The 18254-nt window shown below is 34.8% G+C and overlaps 2 protein-coding genes and 1 pseudogene across 6 annotated transcripts; 2 read left to right on the top strand and 1 right to left on the bottom strand.

Annotated features, from left to right (window-relative positions):
- Positions 1-3959: 3959 nt before the first annotated feature.
- LOC107626887 (MACPF domain-containing protein At4g24290-like) lies at positions 3960-7512 on the bottom strand. 5 transcript variants are annotated; one of them, XM_016329788.3, is made up of 7 exons: positions 7093-7512; positions 6736-6828; positions 5863-6621; positions 5538-5776; positions 5020-5221; positions 4624-4731; positions 3960-4284 (listed from the first exon to the last, which is right to left on the bottom strand). In XM_016329788.3, the coding sequence occupies exons 3-6, from the start codon at positions 6028-6030 to the stop codon at positions 4645-4647; spliced, it is 696 nt and encodes a 231-aa protein (XP_016185274.1). In that variant the 5' UTR covers positions 6031-6621; positions 6736-6828; positions 7093-7512; the 3' UTR covers positions 3960-4284; positions 4624-4644. The 5 variants fall into 5 exon arrangements, 3 of the variants coding, with proteins under 3 accessions (XP_016185274.1, XP_016185269.1, XP_088357341.1); XR_001617550.3 differs by having other exon boundaries at positions 4148-4284; positions 4624-4714; XM_016329783.3 differs by lacking the exon at positions 4624-4731.
- An 861-nt stretch (positions 7513-8373) lies between these two features.
- On the top strand, positions 8374-17909 carry LOC107626859 (uncharacterized). The gene is made up of 9 exons (XM_088502608.1): positions 8374-8411; positions 9074-9197; positions 10370-10410; positions 10675-10745; positions 11443-11588; positions 11676-11925; positions 13235-13332; positions 17089-17166; positions 17590-17909. The coding sequence occupies exons 1-6, from the start codon at positions 8374-8376 to the stop codon at positions 11913-11915; spliced, it is 660 nt and encodes a 219-aa protein (XP_088358734.1). The 3' UTR covers positions 11916-11925; positions 13235-13332; positions 17089-17166; positions 17590-17909.
- On the top strand, positions 13481-16971 carry LOC148575880 (uncharacterized; annotated as a pseudogene).
- Positions 17910-18254: the final 345 nt, after the last annotated feature.

The following is an 18254-nucleotide window of genomic DNA, read 5'->3' as shown; positions in this document are numbered from 1 at the left end:
CTCTAGCCGTAAGATCTCATTGAAGTCTCCCATGAAGCAAAATGGAACCTGACATAAACCCACCATATAGTTTAATTCCTCCCACATCACCAATTTCTCACTTCGCACATGTGCACCATATACCAAACAGAACGCACAGTTAAATTATTGTTTGTCAGCAAACCTTCAACACAAAGCCAGCCATTCCCTTTATAGCAATTTGACCGTACAAAAAATAAATTATCCCACATCAATAATAAACCACCAGAGGTTCCAGTTGATCCCACATATTCCCAATCTACCGTGTCACAACCCCACAGACGTGCTACATCAAATTTTGTTACTACCTCCTTTTTTGTTTCAATCAAGCCTAGCATATTCAACCTATACTTTTTCTTCAAATCTTTTACCATACTCAAATTTCCATTCCCTCCTAGTCCTCTAATATTCCAACAACTACAAATCATTTAAAGGAATTTCTACACACCTTATTATGTTGTTTAGGCATGCTCCTCCTAGCTTTCTCCTTTTGTTTTGCCATTCTTCTTTTTGTTGCGATAGCCTCATTTTGTCTTTGTAAAATAGCCATAATATCTTCTTCATCGTCATAGAAAACCGCACCAAACTCCACTGCTAGCTTCCACGTTTTCATATTTTCTGTTGACTGTCTTTCCTGTGTCTGCCTCTGATCGGAGTTAGGTTTTGTCCCTTCAATTTCTGTCTCAGAACCAGCGCCCTCTGTAACCCGTTTGCATATGTTGGCGTGACCCACACCATCATCTTGACCTCCTACCTCTCCCACCTTGCTCTCACTGCCCCGGCAAAGCATGTCCTGACCTCCAAGCTTATCCCGGTTGCTCACTTCACCGCAGGACCCCCTACTTCCAGATCGTCCTCGGAATCAGCCAGATTATTCCGTGCCTTCAATCTTCCTCCATCAACGCTGTGATGCACCGGAGTTAGGCTTATGTTCTTCCCTTCCCATCTGGACCGGCGCTCGACACCTCTCTTCCGCGCAACAGGACGCGAGTCACACACAGCCTACGTGTCCATGTTGGCATCCCTGATCCCCGAAGGAAATCCTGCGCAGCCTTTCCATGCTGCATTGCCTTACCGAAACAAGGGAGCTGCTGCCCTGACCCGGATGCCCGTGAAAGCTCCTGACCCGGCCCAGGAACCCGTGCGCGTACTTGTTGAAACTGAGCACCTGCCAGTAGCCCGTCTAGCCCAACAGCTTTCACCTGCCCACCAGTTAAGTTGCCCATCACATTACCCAGTTGGTAACAAGTTTTTTGGGCCTCACTTATTTTTAAAAACAAGCCCAGCTCCTTCCCACCTTGTACCCTCCTTTCTAGTATTTTGGCCCCACTTCCCTTATCAAGACACACCTCTGAAACGGTTCTCTCTGATTCACACTCAAGACAATTATCAAATCCCTCACAATCAGCCGCCTCATTAAATCCTTTAATTTTGAATTGAGCCGTTATTCCTTGCACTTGAACCGGACATAAATTCTCTTTATTGTATTCATTCAAAAACGTGTCTATTATTACCGTTCTACTCTTATCTTCATCTCCGTCATGCGCTCGTGTTATGATCAGCTCAGCCGCCGGATCCCATACCACCACTGTCGACAACATTCTGCTTGCATGTGAACTAGAAAATTCACATGTTGACGTAATGCGTACATCATCTTGTAGTAGACATTCGTCTCTATGAATTTCACATCCACTTTCCTTAACAAAAACCTCGAAGTCACTGGTGCCTACTGTGATTTGAATCCGTTCCTTAATATCGTCAAAGATATAAGTATTGATTAACACTCGACCAACACTGAAAGATAAGGCAGACTTCGACATTTCATCACACTTGACTACTTCCCCCCATAGACTGCCTATCGTATTGAAAGTTTCCACTGACCAGACATGTAAAGGCACTCCATAATATTCTAGCCAAACTCTTCTAGTCGCAGTACACTTAGATTTCTCCCATCTCCACACACTGTAAAAGAATTGGAGGAAACTATTCATTTTGAAGGTAAACACTTCCTCTGCATTCTTCACAGTATCAAATACTAATAGGGCTTTGTACGCCCCAAGCTCCCTGATTTCAACAACATGAGGAAAGTTCTTAATGATAGCTCTCCGTAACGATTCAAAGTCAATGGCTTTCGTCGTACCCCTTACTAAACTCCTCAGCAGCCAATCAAAATTCTTCTTTGCTATTGGTACTTCAATCTTCTTCGTCCCGCCATTCCCCTGAGGGTCGTTTACGGGCGTAGCATTCCTAGAATCTTCCATTCTTGTTGGACTTTTGCCTCCCCGATGATGCCTGCTTTCAACCTCAGTTCTTACAAGGTCTTCTTTGGGTACCCCAGTGTCCTTCCCTCCCGTAACCCTTCTGTACCTAGTCTCACCTACGTAGATAATCTTTCCTCTTAGTCTCATATGATGCATTTCAGTTATGGCCTTTATCGCCCCCCTTTCATCGTATAGTGAATAAAAGCAAACATGTGAATCTTTCTATTTTTCATCTTCCGTGCCAAGTAGATGTCGTTGATTTGTCCTGTCCAATGGAACAAGTGAAATAATTCCTTCTTTGAAATATCTTGCGGCAAATTGTCGACAAAAACAGAGAAAGAATTGTGTTCCAAGCGTTGATACTCTTCTCGATTCCAAACCCGAGGATCATTTTTCTGTAAAAACCTAGATCTAAATATTCATAAATAGAAATGGTAGTTTATCCTTTTCATTATTAATGTTGATGTAAGTTGTCAATGTTCCAACGCAACTCTCTTACAACATTAGTAAATATTAATTAGAAAATCTTAAGAGTCAATCATTTTTAATAATTTTGACTAATGCAGTATAAATATTAAATTATGTTTAATAAATAAATTTATTAGTTAATGTGTATAAATTCTGATAAATAAAAGTGTAAGCTTTATTAACTTATGTATATAAATTTTAGTAAATATAAGTATAAACTATATTTTATGTGTACAAATTCTTATAAATATGAGTATAAATTATTACTGATTAACTATTGACTAAAAATAATAATATTTAGTTACTAACAAATAGCATTGCAAGTGCATATATAAATGACTGAGTAACTAATTACCATAATAATTAACTATGGTATGTATAAGGTTTAATTACTTTGTTGGTTTCTATAGTTTTGCCAACTTTTCAATTAGATCTCTATACTTTTTTTTTCTTTTAATTCGATCCATGCTCCAGGTTTTTTTTAATTATATTCCCACCATGACAAAAACATTTGATTTCAGAATATTTCATATCTAAATTGAAGATTCTCTAATATTTTTAGAAATTTCTAATTATCTCTTACTTCTATTTTTCACAAAGACATAGCATTCTAAATTTCCTAACTTAACACACTTTGCAATTTCACTATTTTCAGTCATCTTCCTTTTTGCTTAGATTTTTCTTCAACAATAATGAAAAAAGCAGAAGTAGAGTTCGAGTTATTGAACACGGTGCGTATACTTGTGGTCACGATACTACAAGAAAATAAGCTTTCTGCCACGCTTTTAAAGTGTGCCGAAAAGTGCTAAAAAGGGTGCCGACAGCTTTTCGCCACACTTTTTGAGCTATCGGCATGCTTTTGAAAGGGTCACATCTGCCCGCGTGCCGGTTGCTCTATCGCCACGCTTTTGTGGATCTATTGGCACGCTTTCTTTTTTGCCACGCTTTCAACTCTTGCCATGCTTAAAAGCGTGGCCATATGTATTAACCTATCGGCACGCTTTAAAAGCGTACCGAAAAGTGAAAGATATCGGCACACTTTTGAAACGTGCCAATAGTAAAAGATATGGTATCGCTTTTGAAACGTGCCAATAGTCGAAGAAACATGGACCTATTGCCACGCTTTTAAAGCGTGGCTATATCCCTATCATTAAAAAAACTGACATGTGCTTTTACATATACTCTAATGCACTCCAAAAATAATAAAAAACATTGACTAAAATTGTTGAATATCATTTAAAAAATTAATTAATGAAAATTAATATTACATTAATAAAATTCAAACCAAATTAGCTATATCATCTCTTATAACCAAAGTAGTTATAAAATACATTGGGATAAAAAATATAAATACATATAAAACTTATAAAGTCATTAACTTATTCTATCTCTTGGAAGAAGTTCTATCATTTTTGCACAATCGCTGGATAGTACGCCGTATGTGTCGCTCATGTCTTTCTAAGATCTCATGGACAATGTGCATTTGAGATATTAAGGGTCCTGAAAAATCAACCGTGTCTCCTTGATCCTGGGAACTCTGTAATGAAGGAAGTAAATGAAAATAAGTCTCAGCAAGGATGCATAAATTTCATAAAGCTAAAACAAAACAATGTTTGATCCATTTATGCTCTTGAGAAAAACAAAATTTATCTTTGAAGTCAAATAACTGCCTAGCATATAGCATTACAAGTTCCAAATTTAATATAAATCAGATACAACAAATCACCTATAAACAGTTTGTAAAATATATTTATATATAAATATATATAATGTAGATGAATGCCAATATTGAAACAAGATGAATGCCGTTATCATTCTAGGTGACAGAAACAAGATGAATTCCAATATTGAATCAAAGAACATCTTGACCAAGTACCTAAGTAGGTCATGCTCTTCTTCAGAAGTGCTGGTAGATGCATACATTGCTTTTGAAGATGGAAGAGCTTTTATCACTGCATCTACCAAGTCTGTAATGAAGGAAGGGCTGAGACCAAGAGCAGGAATATACAATATCATTTAACCATAGGTGAGGTTGGTGTAAAATACCCTAGAACCTATTACCCTTTCATAACCTGTCTTGTATAGTCATATGCTAGTGCACTACAATATATACATGCCAATGTATTCTATAATACTAACATAAGTTTAAGATTCATCTAAAAAATACATGCCAATGTAACTATTTGCTCTGAGGCTTTGTTCTGATAACTATTTGCTCTGAAAGTAAGAAACTAGTGAAATTGGTAAATTTGTAGATGATAAAGCAAAATACCTTCTGTTTGCCATCGGCTGTTTGCCTCTGTAGTAAAGAAGGACTCCTTACATCTGAAAACAGAAAATCTCCAAGATCTTCTAAATGTCTTCTAAGATCATCAGGAGAAATCTTTGAAGAATGCTTCTGTTTGACACAGATTACATCCTGACCACCAACAGCCATACCTACTACTATGTGTGTACCATATGTCTGAATGAACCTGCCTAACAAAATTCATCAGCACCACGTACGAATCAACATAGAAACCCAAACTTAAACACCATATCAAACTGTCAAGATCACTCCACATCAACTGAGATGGGTGCTATCAATGTCGAAACTCTTTCCTTAGTCTGTTCGGTTCATCAACAAGACAACAACTGGGCTAAATTTCGTAGGATCGCCAAAATGATGAATGTATAACAACCAACAACGAATTGAATTCAAGACACTCAATAATTATACCAGGAATACAAAGATCAATTTAGTGAATTCGCCACTCTACTTACTAAATGTAGTAGGGGCGTGGTGTTTACCTAGACAATGTCGTCGGGTCCCATTGAGCAGGAACAGACTTCTTAACTTCCTCTTGCAGCACAAGTGGAGAAGCTGTTAGATGTAAATAGTAGAGCAAAATGAAATAACCATCAAAAGCAAGATACTTGATGTCAGCAGCATCCCTCAACCAGTCACCACTTAAATCAATAAGAGCATTGAAATAGCCAGAAGGTATTTTCCCTTGCACTGCCGATTTCTGATTTAACAACTCAGATATCTAAAAGTTTAAAAAAGATTCAGATAGAGATCTTAAAACCCAAACATAGTGATATAACAAAGCTTTCTAACTGATTGGCATCTTACAAACGTAACAGAGAAGATATAGAGAAAAAGGAGGATCTGGTTGAACTCAAGCACATCGGATTTGAACCTTATTCTATCCCCTTTATCACAAGGAATGTTCTCAGAGACCCCTCTAATGGTGATGGAGGCTCCACCAGCTGCACGGATGAAAATATCCCTCTTGTGCATTTCATCAAGCACCACCAACCTCTTCCCACGGCCTCCAACTCCCTTTGCAAAATTATATGGCTATGTATTCTATAATGTTATATCTGACATGGATATTATTGAAGATATTATTATTCAATAATGGCGTACGTACGTAATATAGAATAGAATGGAAAGCAATACCACCATCCCTTGACCCGATACAGGACATGTGCATAGGATGAAAAAGAAAAGAACAAAAATGACTTGGTCTTGTATTTCTATACTGATAATTAATCAAGAAATAATGACAACTTATCTTCTTCTGGATTGGCCTACATGGTAAGGCAAATTTATATATGGTCCTCATAAAATAAAAATATATAGGAACAGGATATAAAACAACACAACAACCATCAATCTTGATCATTCAATCCAATCGTGCGTAAGCCCACGCCAGTTACTTATTGATGAATACAAAGCTAATAAGGATCAGAATACTTCTCTTCATTAGCTTCTCTAGCTCTCAATTCCTAAGTATAACTGCATGTAGTTCCTAAACATAAACATGAAAAATTTTCAAATCACATGTTAATGAATAAGCCTCTTGTTATTCTCAGAGCAGTACTTCACCTGAAACAGAAATAACACATCAAAAATCAAAATCACACATCCCATTCAGCTCAAACATGAATATTTGGCCTTTAAATATTTACAATTTGACCTAATCACACGAAGAACACGTACCACAGGGAGAGCATCGATGAAGTTGCTGTAAATTGTGTCTAGGGGACGGGTATTGTAATCTGCAGGGGTGCAAATTGCAGCCAGATTTATCGTCTGAAAAACACACAAAAACAAATGTTCAATTTCAATTTCGCAATGTAAGCACAAATCCAAGAAAAATAACATCAATAATTATAGAATGCAGTTAAAACAGCAGAAAACAGCAGAAATCATTCAATAAAAAGCAAGAGCTAATCACTAATCAATTCAATAAAAAGTTAACAGCAGAAAACATTCCATTAATCATCCAATTTTCTTGATTGATTTCTAAATGGAGCATTTTAAAAAAATGAAGATGGAGCACAACTGATCACTAACCTTCGAGCAGCACGGCGAGCAGAACCACGACAGAGAAGCGAGCAGAGCTGCAACAGAGAGAGGCGAGCAGAACCGCGACAGAGAGAGGCGAGCAGCACGACGACCAGAATGGCAAGAAGGACAGCAAGAGGAATGGCGAGTTGGCTAACACAACGATGAACCTGGTAGCGATCTTGAGCGTGAAGGGTGGCGACAGTGAGATAGATGGTGGCGTGATGGAGGTTAGGGTTTTCTGTTGATGAAGGCTGGGTTCGAGAAGATGATGATGGAGATGGATGAACGACGCCAAGGCTGGAAACGCTGAAGATGGATGAACGATGCCAAGGCTGGGTTCGAGAAGAGCTTTCGAGAAGATGAAGCTGATGGCGCCTTAGCTTTTAGGGTTTGAAAGTTAATTTTTAGGGTTTCATTATTTTTAGTAGTGTATGTGTTGTTGTTATCATTTTTAGTTAAAAGTGAATTTGATAACAATGTTAAGTTAGTGTGTGTTGTTGCTATCATTTTTAGGGTAAAGTTTGATAACTTAAAAAAAAAAGGTTAAGTGTGGGAAAAATAGGTGGAAAACTAAATTTTAGGGGAGGGAACTCTATCGACACATTTTTTTACGGTGCCAAAATAAACACGGTATAGCCACACTTTTCAAGCGTGCCGGTTTCTCTCTATGGCCACGCTTTTTAAGCGTGACAAAAAAAAAGGTGGCCAAATTTTTAAGCAGTGGCCACCCTCGTAAAAGCATGCCGATTTTCTTCTATCGCCACGCTTTTCAAGCGTGACAGTAAAAAAGCGTGGCCAAATTTCAAATAAGTGGGCACCCTCGTAAAAGCATGCCGATTTCCCTCTATGGCCATGCTTTTTAAGCGTGGCAAAAAAAGCGTGGCCAAATCACAAATCAGTGGTCACCCTCGCCAAAGCGTGGCCATAGACCATTTTTCGGCACGCTTTAAAAGCGTGGCAAGAAAAAAGTGTGCCGACAGACATTTTTTCTTGTAGTGCGAACTACCAACTCGGGTACATGGAGAAACCCATTCAATTCTCATAATTTTTCTCATGCAATGATTCCAATTCCCAAGACATTCTTCCGCCTTCTTCTTCTTTCATCCATGAATTTTGATTTCTTCTGCAAAGATGTATTTTTTATTTTATTTTTATTCATAGATCAAATAAGATGTAAATTTTTTAATCTAGCCGCTTTATGTCTGTTGCCATTTTTGTTTCAAATAAAAATGAGATTTTTGGTTGATCGGAGTGGTGGAGAATGAATTTGAGATCTTGCACACAACAATGATGTCAATTGGTGGTTTCATGTTATCAGAGGCTAGGTCACAATTATAGGAATCAATTTGGATTTCTTTGTTTGATTGACTATTCATTTTGCTACTCTAAGAAATTTGATGCACTTTAAATTGTAAAGTGAGTATTGTTTGGAAAATGATGCATTTTGTTCTACTTCTCAAATGAAATTAAAAGAAAAATAATGTAGTTGATTTTAATTTATAAGTGTTTACAAAGTATGAAAAGCAAACAGAAGAAGAAAAAAGTTAGGGAGAGACGAGGAGAGTTAAAACTCTACTAAATGATTTGTAATTTTGTATAGAATAAATAATAGGTATAATAATAAATTTATTCATCTTTAATAATTTTTTTGTAATGATTATTGTCAAAAGAGACTTAATTAAAAAAAATATTAGTACATGAATCTAATTCAAAGAAAAAAAAATGTAGAGATCAATTTAAAAATTGGATAAAATTATAAGAATTAATAGAATAATTAAACCTAAGTACACTATAAGATTAATATTTATTTGAGGGAGTATTTTAGTGAAGGTTTTTAAAAACCTCCACAATGCCTTTATTGATGGCAATTTAAAAAATCTCCACCTATAATTCATTAAAATTCATAATTTTAAAACAAAAGCTCATTTTCTCTTTCTCCAAAATGAGAAGCGTTGAGTTAGCTGAGAGAGTGGCTATGAAACCCTAGGTTTTTCACCTCCATTTTCGCCGCCATTTCGGCTGCCATTTCTGCCGCCGCAGCCGCCGACGCCGACGCCGTTACCACTGCCGTATCCGTTTGCAGCAGAGACCTTCCCTTTGAACTGCTGCTGGTACTGCTTTTTTTTCTTCCGACGCCGTTACCACTTCCGAGCTTCTTCTTCAACGCCGCTTTCTGTCACTCCAATTTCTTCTTTGAACTGCTGCTGGTACTTCTTTTTCTTCTTCTTCCCTATTAATCTGTTGATATTTCTTCTTGTACTTCTTTTTCTTCTTCTTCCCTATTAATCTGTTGATATTTCTTCTTTGTTAACAATAAATTGCATTGTTGATTTTGTTTCTTATTTTTCTTTATACCGTTGAATTGGTTCATTTGGTTAATGGTTTCTTAATCGAACTTTAAGGAATCGTTAATTTATTTATATTAATATATAATTTTTTTGCATTGTGTGGTACTTTGTCTTCGATTAATATATTTTATGTTCGCTGCAATTTTTTTGTTTTCCCAGTTAAATTTCTTTTAATTTTGTTGCTGAAAATATAACTTATTTTTTATGTCTTTTCATTTTTTAATTTTGCTCTTTCGTTCTTTATTCACAAATTGTATTCAGTTGAACGAAATCCATTGCAAGACTAGAACTTAGGTTGATAAGTTAAAGTTAGGTGAGGGCACGTGGTGGTAGGTCCTTTGGGCTCAATTATCTGCTATTGCTTTACATAATTACATGGAGTCCTTCACGGACCGTGATAATTGTGTAGAATGACTCATCCTAACTTTATATGTGAGTGTGAAGTGTGAACCTTTGTTTTTTCCTTCCAATTATTTGAATTTAATTTCTTAATTAGCTGTTTTGCAAATGGATAATTCTAGATTATCTCTTCTCTTAATTGATCATCTTATAGATTGAGTATTGGATATATAATAGAATAAGTAGCATTTAAAAACTAAGCTCTTTTATTGACATAACATCAAATGATCCAATAGGTGGCTTTTGAATTAGCTCTGTGGCTTCTTTAGAAGAGAAGGAAAGAAAAAAAAGTAAAAGTTAAAAACTAAAAATTGATCTCTTTTTTTTGGTGATTTCTGAAAGCTTATTAGCAAGATTAAGATGCCTTGCCCTTTTGTCTCAATCAGATAATTCCTCCTTGCTAGTTAGTTTCTGCCAATCAATCTAACTCTTACAACAGAAAAAAAGTAGGGAAAAAAATAAAAATAAATAAATAAGTAAATAAATAAATCTGATCTTTTGTGCTACTTCATCTTTTGTGCTGACAAATATCTCAGTTTCAGTATCCACAGAAGTCCATATTCTTTTGGCAGGAGCTGTTCCAGGATCCTATACCAACATAAATTAAAACATGCCCATTATTCATTTTTCTATGATGTAACAAAACATAAACTCAAATAACATTTCTGAATAAAAGTCTCTTATAGTTTTCTTTTCGTGTTCAAGATAGATTTTTCTGTATCTCTTCAAAGCTGAAGCCTGTGAGTTATTTAGTCGTTATACCTTTGTTTCTGATTCTCTTGTCTCAGTTTTGAATCTTTGCTGTGAATAGGGCCTATTGAGATGAACTTTGGTGTGTAAGCTTCCTCGTTCAACTTGAACATGTTACAACTTTAGTCGTTGTACCTCTGTTCTGTTGCAACTTTCTTATTGGTATTCCCTTTTATTCTGTATTTTTTTAAGTCAAGACATTAATTACTGTTATGTTAGGAGTGATAATTAGTTACTTTGTTTTGGTTGGTTGATCTGCATTTTGTATTTTTATTTTCTGTTCTTATTTTTTAAGTTTGATTTATAAAATATGTTTAAAATCAATGAGTATTTTTTACTATGTATGTGACTTAGGCTTTTTTACTATGTATGTTTAAAATCAATGACTTAGGCTTTTTGGACACAGGCCTTTCTCTTATTACTGCTGTAAACACTGCCCTTTTCCCATCTACCAGTTTGATTATTTGCTATGAACATGATTCTCTATCTTTCTTTCTAATTGTGAATTATAATTACTTGATTAATTAACTATTTTCTTTGCTACCTGCTCTTATCAGCTGTCTCTTAACTAGAGTTTTGAGTTACTTCTATTTACTTATGCGAAGCAGTGATATTGGCTACCATCTATGTACTCGGATTTATTGACAAAAGATAAAATCAGCTGAGAGACTTCATAGTCTCTTTTTTATAAATCATACACCAACCTGGACTTCTGTGTATAACAAGAATAGTTTACTAGTAGGGCTATTCTGTATAAATATTTTCGTATTTGTACTTTATCATCCACCACAATGCCATGCTGCAGCTTGAATTATTACATATCTTTGCCAACTTAGAATTTTGCTTCAATGTGTGATAGGCAAGGTTTACATAAAGTTGGGTGTGGAGATTTCTGCTGATGTTGAACTTGTAGAACCATTACCAAAATCCTGTATATGGCGACAAGCTAGAGGTTCAGCTACTGAAATTTCTGGAATTGATGATGGTCTAGGATCCATAGACAAGGTTTTTTCTTTTCCAATTGTAGCATTCTTTGGTGAAGTAGTCTAGTTCTGCAGTTGCCAAAATTTATGTGTTGAACTCTTGGTGCAGGCTAGTGTTGCACAACAGTGGTACGATGAACTGGATGATCTTGCCGCTCCTAAACCCAAAACAGAAATGGTTGTTGAAGATGATAATCTGAATAACAATTTGGTTGTTGACGATAAGAAAATTTGCATCAACTGTTGTGTTTGCAATAGCTCTGGAACAAGTGAGGTATGCATATTTGTTTTTGACCATGACTTTTTCTCATGTCATTTACTGATTAGAATAGCATACAAGAGATGGTAACATAATTGATGTGCCTTATTCTGTTATTAGTCCAAGTTGTTCTCTTCTGTGGCTGTCTTGAATTAATTTTCTCATTAATCTTGTAAGTTGAGGTATAACTTTCTTCATTATATACATCATTAGGTATATTTCTCAGTCCAACCACTTCACTATTCTTTATAGACTTCCTTTCTGGTGCTTATTTATTCGTTAAATCATGCTTAAGTATGAAATATTTTCCATCTTTACTCTAGATGCATTTAACTTGATATATCTATCATTTTTGTTTCTCTTCTTGATAAGCTCACCTATGTTTGTGCTAGTTTTAGTACATTAGTAACTTGAAGTAGATTGCTAAGATTTATTTTGAATTGGGTCAGAAGTTTTACCACAATTTCTCTTAGGTTTAGTCCCTATTATAGTTATATCTATAAAGTATTGGTTATTTACCTTTGCAAAGCGATAATGTGTAGTCTGTTTCAATTATAAAATGAGTGTTTGTGCATTATGAGAGCCTATATTAATCCTATATCCTCTTCGCACTATTGCTCCTTTCCATATCCATTATGAGTGACTTGTTATGCCTTTGTTTATTTCCTCCTTAGAGGAGAGGTTACTGTTAGATTTAAAAAATACATTAGAAGTGTATATGTCAGTGTATATGATATCATGTATTATAACTAAAAGACCAAGAGAGTTAATTGCTTACTTGAATTTCAATTATTTGCTTATTATTTACTTTCTTTCCTTATTTTTTCGTAATTGAAAAAAACATATGAAAAACTATATCGTATTAAATTAAAGTCTTTTAGTCTTTTACATTGCAATCAATTTTCAAAGTCTGCATTTGTTTATTGAGAGTTCAAAATTGATCATTCGTAATCAAATACAAGTTAGAGAAACATTTAAAGGTATACATTGAAGGTTAGTTCCTTTTCCCATTTTTTTCTCTCTTTTTTGAGTCATGAAAATGTTAGCATTAGTTTAATATATACAAAGATAATTTTTTATTTTATTGATCCTCCACTTGTTTATTTTCATGTGTATAAAATCAGTATCTTTTTTTTAAATTTGTCAATATTATAAATATTTATATTTAAAAATAACAATACACCAAATTTATTTTTCATCAGGTTCTTTACTAATTAGAGAACTATCACTTCATTTATTAAATAAAAATACCAATACACCAAATTATTCTCTTTATTAATTATTATGTTCTGCTATTTGAGTTTAATTTGCAGAGGAGGCTCGGTACTGCTATTAATTATTCTCTTTCATTTTTTATTTTTATTTTACAAATTAAACTCACTCATGGATTTAATTTCTGGTTTTATTAGGCATTTGCTTGGATTTCTTCTGTTTCTGGGATTAAAGTGGGTACTGATTTTTCTCTCACCAGTTTCTTGTTATTGCTTTTGAACAAGCGCTTGTTGAGGTAAGATAATAATTATATCCTATTTTGTTTTAAATATGTTAGAAGTCTATTATAGCTTTGTAGTTTATTATGTTAGAAATCTCATATATATTTAGTAGTACACATGTCTAGTAATTATTTTTCCCTACTTGAAGTTTAACTAGCAACAATGGATAAATCTTGGATTGCTAAGCCACGAAACTTAGATGAATATATAGTTGGTCTAGAAAACTTCTTGGATTTTGCATTTCAACATGGAGCAATTGGGAATAGTAAGATAATATGTCCGTGTCCAAGTTGTGGGTTTCGCAAATGGCATGCTCGAAAAGATGTTAGAGATCATTTACTTTACAAACCATTCCCTAAGAATTATGTTGTATGGAACTTTCATGGCGAGAAAGAAGTAACCGAATTCTCAACAAGTGCACATGTCATGCGCGAGACATTGGTAACTGAACATCCCCTAAATAACATGGTAAATGATGTTTTCGGGATACATATGGATCAGGAGAGTGGTGAAGATTCAAGCATGGAAGATTTTGTAAACGATGAGCCAACAGAAAATCACAAAGACTTTGATGAGTTTCTCAAGGAAGGCAATCAAAAGCTACAAGAAGGAAGCGACTTCACAAAGCTAGAATTCATAGTCAAATTGTATCATATTAAAGACTTGTGTGGACTAAGTGACAAGGCCATTACCATGATACTTGAGTTGGTGAGGGATGCTTTTAGTTGTGTGAATTTGCCTACGACTTTTGATCAGGCAAAGAAACTAATTCAAAAACTAAGTCTTGACTATATTAAGATAGATGCTTGCCCCAATGATTGTATGTTGTTCGAGGATGAAGACCCAAACAACATCCAACAAACATGCAGTCATTGTGGTGCTTCTAGGTGGAATTCTAAGAAGAAGAAGAAGAAAAAGCAAGCTGCCAAGGTTTTGAGATACTTTCCGTTGAAACCAAGGTTGCAAAGATTGTTCATGTGTCGTAAAACTGCAGAGCATATATTATGGCATGCAACAGCGAAGGGAGAAAATGACAAAATGGTGCATCCAAGGGATGGTGAGGCGTGGAAGACTTTTGATTTAACACACAGAGAGTTTGGATTGCAACCTAGAAATGTTCGCTTAGGACTTGCTAGTGATGGTTTTAATCCTTATAGATCAATGAGTTCTACTCATAGCATTTGGCCTGTGTTTCTGATTCCATATAATCTTCCTCCTTGGATGTGTATGAAACACACTTCCTTTATCCTGTCAATGGTTATACCTGGCAAGCATAGTCCCGGAAATAATATTGACATATATCTTAAACCACTTGTCAGAGTTAAAAGAATTATGGGATGAGGGTATGGAAATTTATGATGCATTATAACATAAAATGTTTAGGATTCATGCAGCTCTTATATGGACAGTTAGTGATTTTCCTGGCCTAAGCATGCTCTCCGGATGGAACACATATACTGGTTTGGCTTGCCCAACTTGTAATTTTGATGCAAAACCTTGTTATCTTAATCATAGCAAAAAATGGTGTTATATAGGTCATCGACGTTTTCTTGGTAGACAACATCGATTCAGATTAAGTAGAGTTTGTTTTGATGGACACACAGAAGAACGTGATCCTCCAACTATATTATCAGGATCCGAAATTCTGGCACAAGTAGAAAATATTGATGTTACATTCGGGAAGAAAGAAAAGTTGAACAAGAAAGGAAAAAGAGGTAGGCAAGCAACTATGCAGTGGAGAAAGAGAAGCATCTTTTTTGAACTTCCATATTAGAAAACCAACTTGTTGCGTCATAACCTTGACTTTATGCACATTGAGAAAAATATATGCGATAATATTTTGTATACTTTGCTCAATGAGAAATCTAAAACAAAAGATAATCTCAATGCCCGAAAAGATCTACAAGACATGGGAATAAGGCGTGATCTTTGGCCAGATGATAATGGAAAATATCACCTTGCTTTGTATTCACTAACCCGAGATGCTAAAAAGGTCTTTCTTGCAACTTTGAAGAATGTTAGAGTGCCCGATGGTTACTCAAGTAATATATCTCGATGTATTGATGAGGCACAACAAAAAATCATTGGACTTAAAATTCATGACTGTCATATTTTGATTGAGCAGTTGCTTCCACTAGCAATCCGTAATGTGCTGCCAAACCAGGTTACCTCAGTTTTGATAGAGTTCTGCTCATTTTTTAGAATTCTCTGTGGTAAGAGTCTAAGTCGTACAGAACTTGATAAGCTCCAAGATCGCATTGTGATTACTCTTTGTCATTTGGAAATGTTATTTCCTCCATCATTCTTCACTGTTATGGTGCATCTAACAGTCCATCTTGTTGAGGAAGCAAAACTTGGAGGGCCAGTCCATTATCGATACATGTATCCTATCGAAAGGTACAATAATGCTTTCCCTTTTTAAAATAAAAATCATTTGATAAAATTGTAGTACATTGACAATTTATCCATGTAGGGAATTGGGACACTTGAAGTCCTTTGTACGAAATAAAGCACATCCAGAAGGTTCTATTGCTGAGGGTTATTTAGCTGAAGAGTCTCTTACTTTCTGTTCTCGGTATATTGACGACATGGAGACTAGATTTAACAGGCCTAGTCGTCTTTGTTATGATCCCCCTTATGAAATGTCTTCAGTCTTGCCCAAGTTAGGTACTCCACATGGAGGTCATTCAAACTTCAATTTAACTAAAATAGAGAAGTTGCAAGCTCATCGTTATGTGGTTTTCAATCGCGAAGGTGTGAAACCATATATCAATGCCTTTAGAGACCACATTAGGAGAACTTCAAAGGGAAGAAGACTCTCACCTACAGAGATAGAAAAGAAAGTTAATAAATATTTTGTTGATTGGTTTCAAGCATTGGTAAGTGAAAATTCATATTTTATAAAGTATACATTGTATATTGGTTAACTAAATAATCTTGACTGATACTTTTTATTTATTTCAGAGTGTGAATCCAGATAATCCATATGAAATGTCAACTGATATAAAGTTTCTTGCACGAGGCCCAATGATGAATGCAAGGAGATTTTCTGTTTATGACATCAACGGGTATAGATTTCGAACTTTGACTAGAGAATTTGGTCTTAAGACACAAAATAGTGGAGTATTCTTAGTCTCTAACACACCCTGCATTGCAAGTATTGCTGATAGAAATATGAGACAAGCAAATTTGCCATATTATGACAAGTTAGAAGATATAATTGAACTTAACTACCATGGACAATTTTCTGTTGTTCTTTTTAAATGCAAATGGGCTGACAATACTAGGGACAGAGGCTATAAAAAGGACCATTGGAATTTCAATTGTGTCAATTTTGATAGATTAATTCACACGGGTGAGCGTGAGGAATATGAACCTTATATTGAAGCATCTTAAGCACAAATGGTGTATTATGTTGATGATATGGTAAATAAAGGGTGGAGTATTGCTGTGCATGTCAAGCCAAGGGATATGTATGACATGGGTCAAGGAAATGAAGATATAGTGTACGAAAATGAGCTGATCAAGAGCAAGAACTTGAACAATTATTTGACCCTAATAATGAGTACATCCAATTAGCTACCAATTTATTAGATAACGATGCTATTGAAGATAATGTAGCTACTAACTTGGCAAGGGATATGTTTGAATGAAAGTTTGTACAAAATTTTACCAAAGGTAATGTTTTATGCTTTTTATTTATTATATGCTTGACATTTTACCAAAGGTTGATGATATTATTAATTAATAATATTTATTTATTGGAGCAGATTTCATATGGAAAGACAACCACTAATAATAATTAGTAGAGGCAGAGCTTTGTACTGAAGTTGGAATTGTTACCAGAGGTATTATTATCACTATTACCCTTTTTAATTAATAGTATTTGTTGCTGTTGAGATTTTTCTATGTGCTGCATGCATTTGTTATTTAATTTGAGTTGCTTATTGGGACTTGGATGAACCCTTGTGTTGGATCAATGGCTGCTGAAAATGAGACGAGTGTTAATTGCAAGAGGGCTACATGCAAGATGGGTAGCAGCATCATTGCTGCATGTTGGAGGTTGTATTTTCAAAATGTTTATTGTAATTATTGTTATTTTTTTAGCAAAGTCCATCTTGAAAACAGTAGTTAATAAATCAAACAAGCTTCTTTATTTTTTGGAGTGATTTTAGGGATTTAAATACTTGATTTTGATGCACTAAACTAAATTAAAAACTGATTGAAAATGTGAACAGCTATTGATTCCAATTATGTGACTGTTTTTGTAGATATACTCGATGGCTCATGGACCATGACTATCACTATCAGTCGCTATGCCCAAAAAGAAAAAGGCATAAATTACAGGCTTGTGGATAGTGCTAATTCTATGCTATTGTTTTTATATATTAGATGGTGCTACTTCTATGCTACTGATTTTATTTTGAGGCTTTTATGTAATTAGATGATATTGAAATATTAAAGTTGTATTATTTTACTTTTTAAAGAAAAATAATAATAGTTATGTAGAATAATATCATATGGAATTGTGTTTGGAACTATTGACATTGAGAATATTTTTATATATAGAGTTATATCTTATATTGAGAAATTGTGTTATAAAAGATTTAGTTTTTAAATTTTGATATTAAAAAATAAATTTCTAATTTGAGAGTATATGAATAAGATAAGATTAATGAATGATTTGTAATTAAAAATAAATAATTAATTACAGGATTTGTGGAGGTTTGAAAATCACACAAAATAGTTAATTCTTGTTAAATTAAAAAATTAATTTGTGGGGGTTTTAAACTGCCACAAAAGTGATTTAAAACCGTCACAAAAGTCCAATATAAAACCCCCACTAAACACTCACAAAACCCCCACTGAATAAATTGTGGAGGTTTTTAAAAACTCCCACAAAAGACCTCATGGCACCTCAAATTTTGGGGGTTTT

The sequence above is a fragment of the Arachis ipaensis genome, chromosome B1, assembly GCF_059453495.1.
Source record: "Arachis ipaensis isolate K30076 ecotype BB chromosome B1, ASM5945349v1, whole genome shotgun sequence".
Taxonomy (NCBI): domain Eukaryota; kingdom Viridiplantae; phylum Streptophyta; class Magnoliopsida; order Fabales; family Fabaceae; genus Arachis; species Arachis ipaensis.
This window is presented reverse-complemented; position numbering and strand designations above follow the sequence as displayed.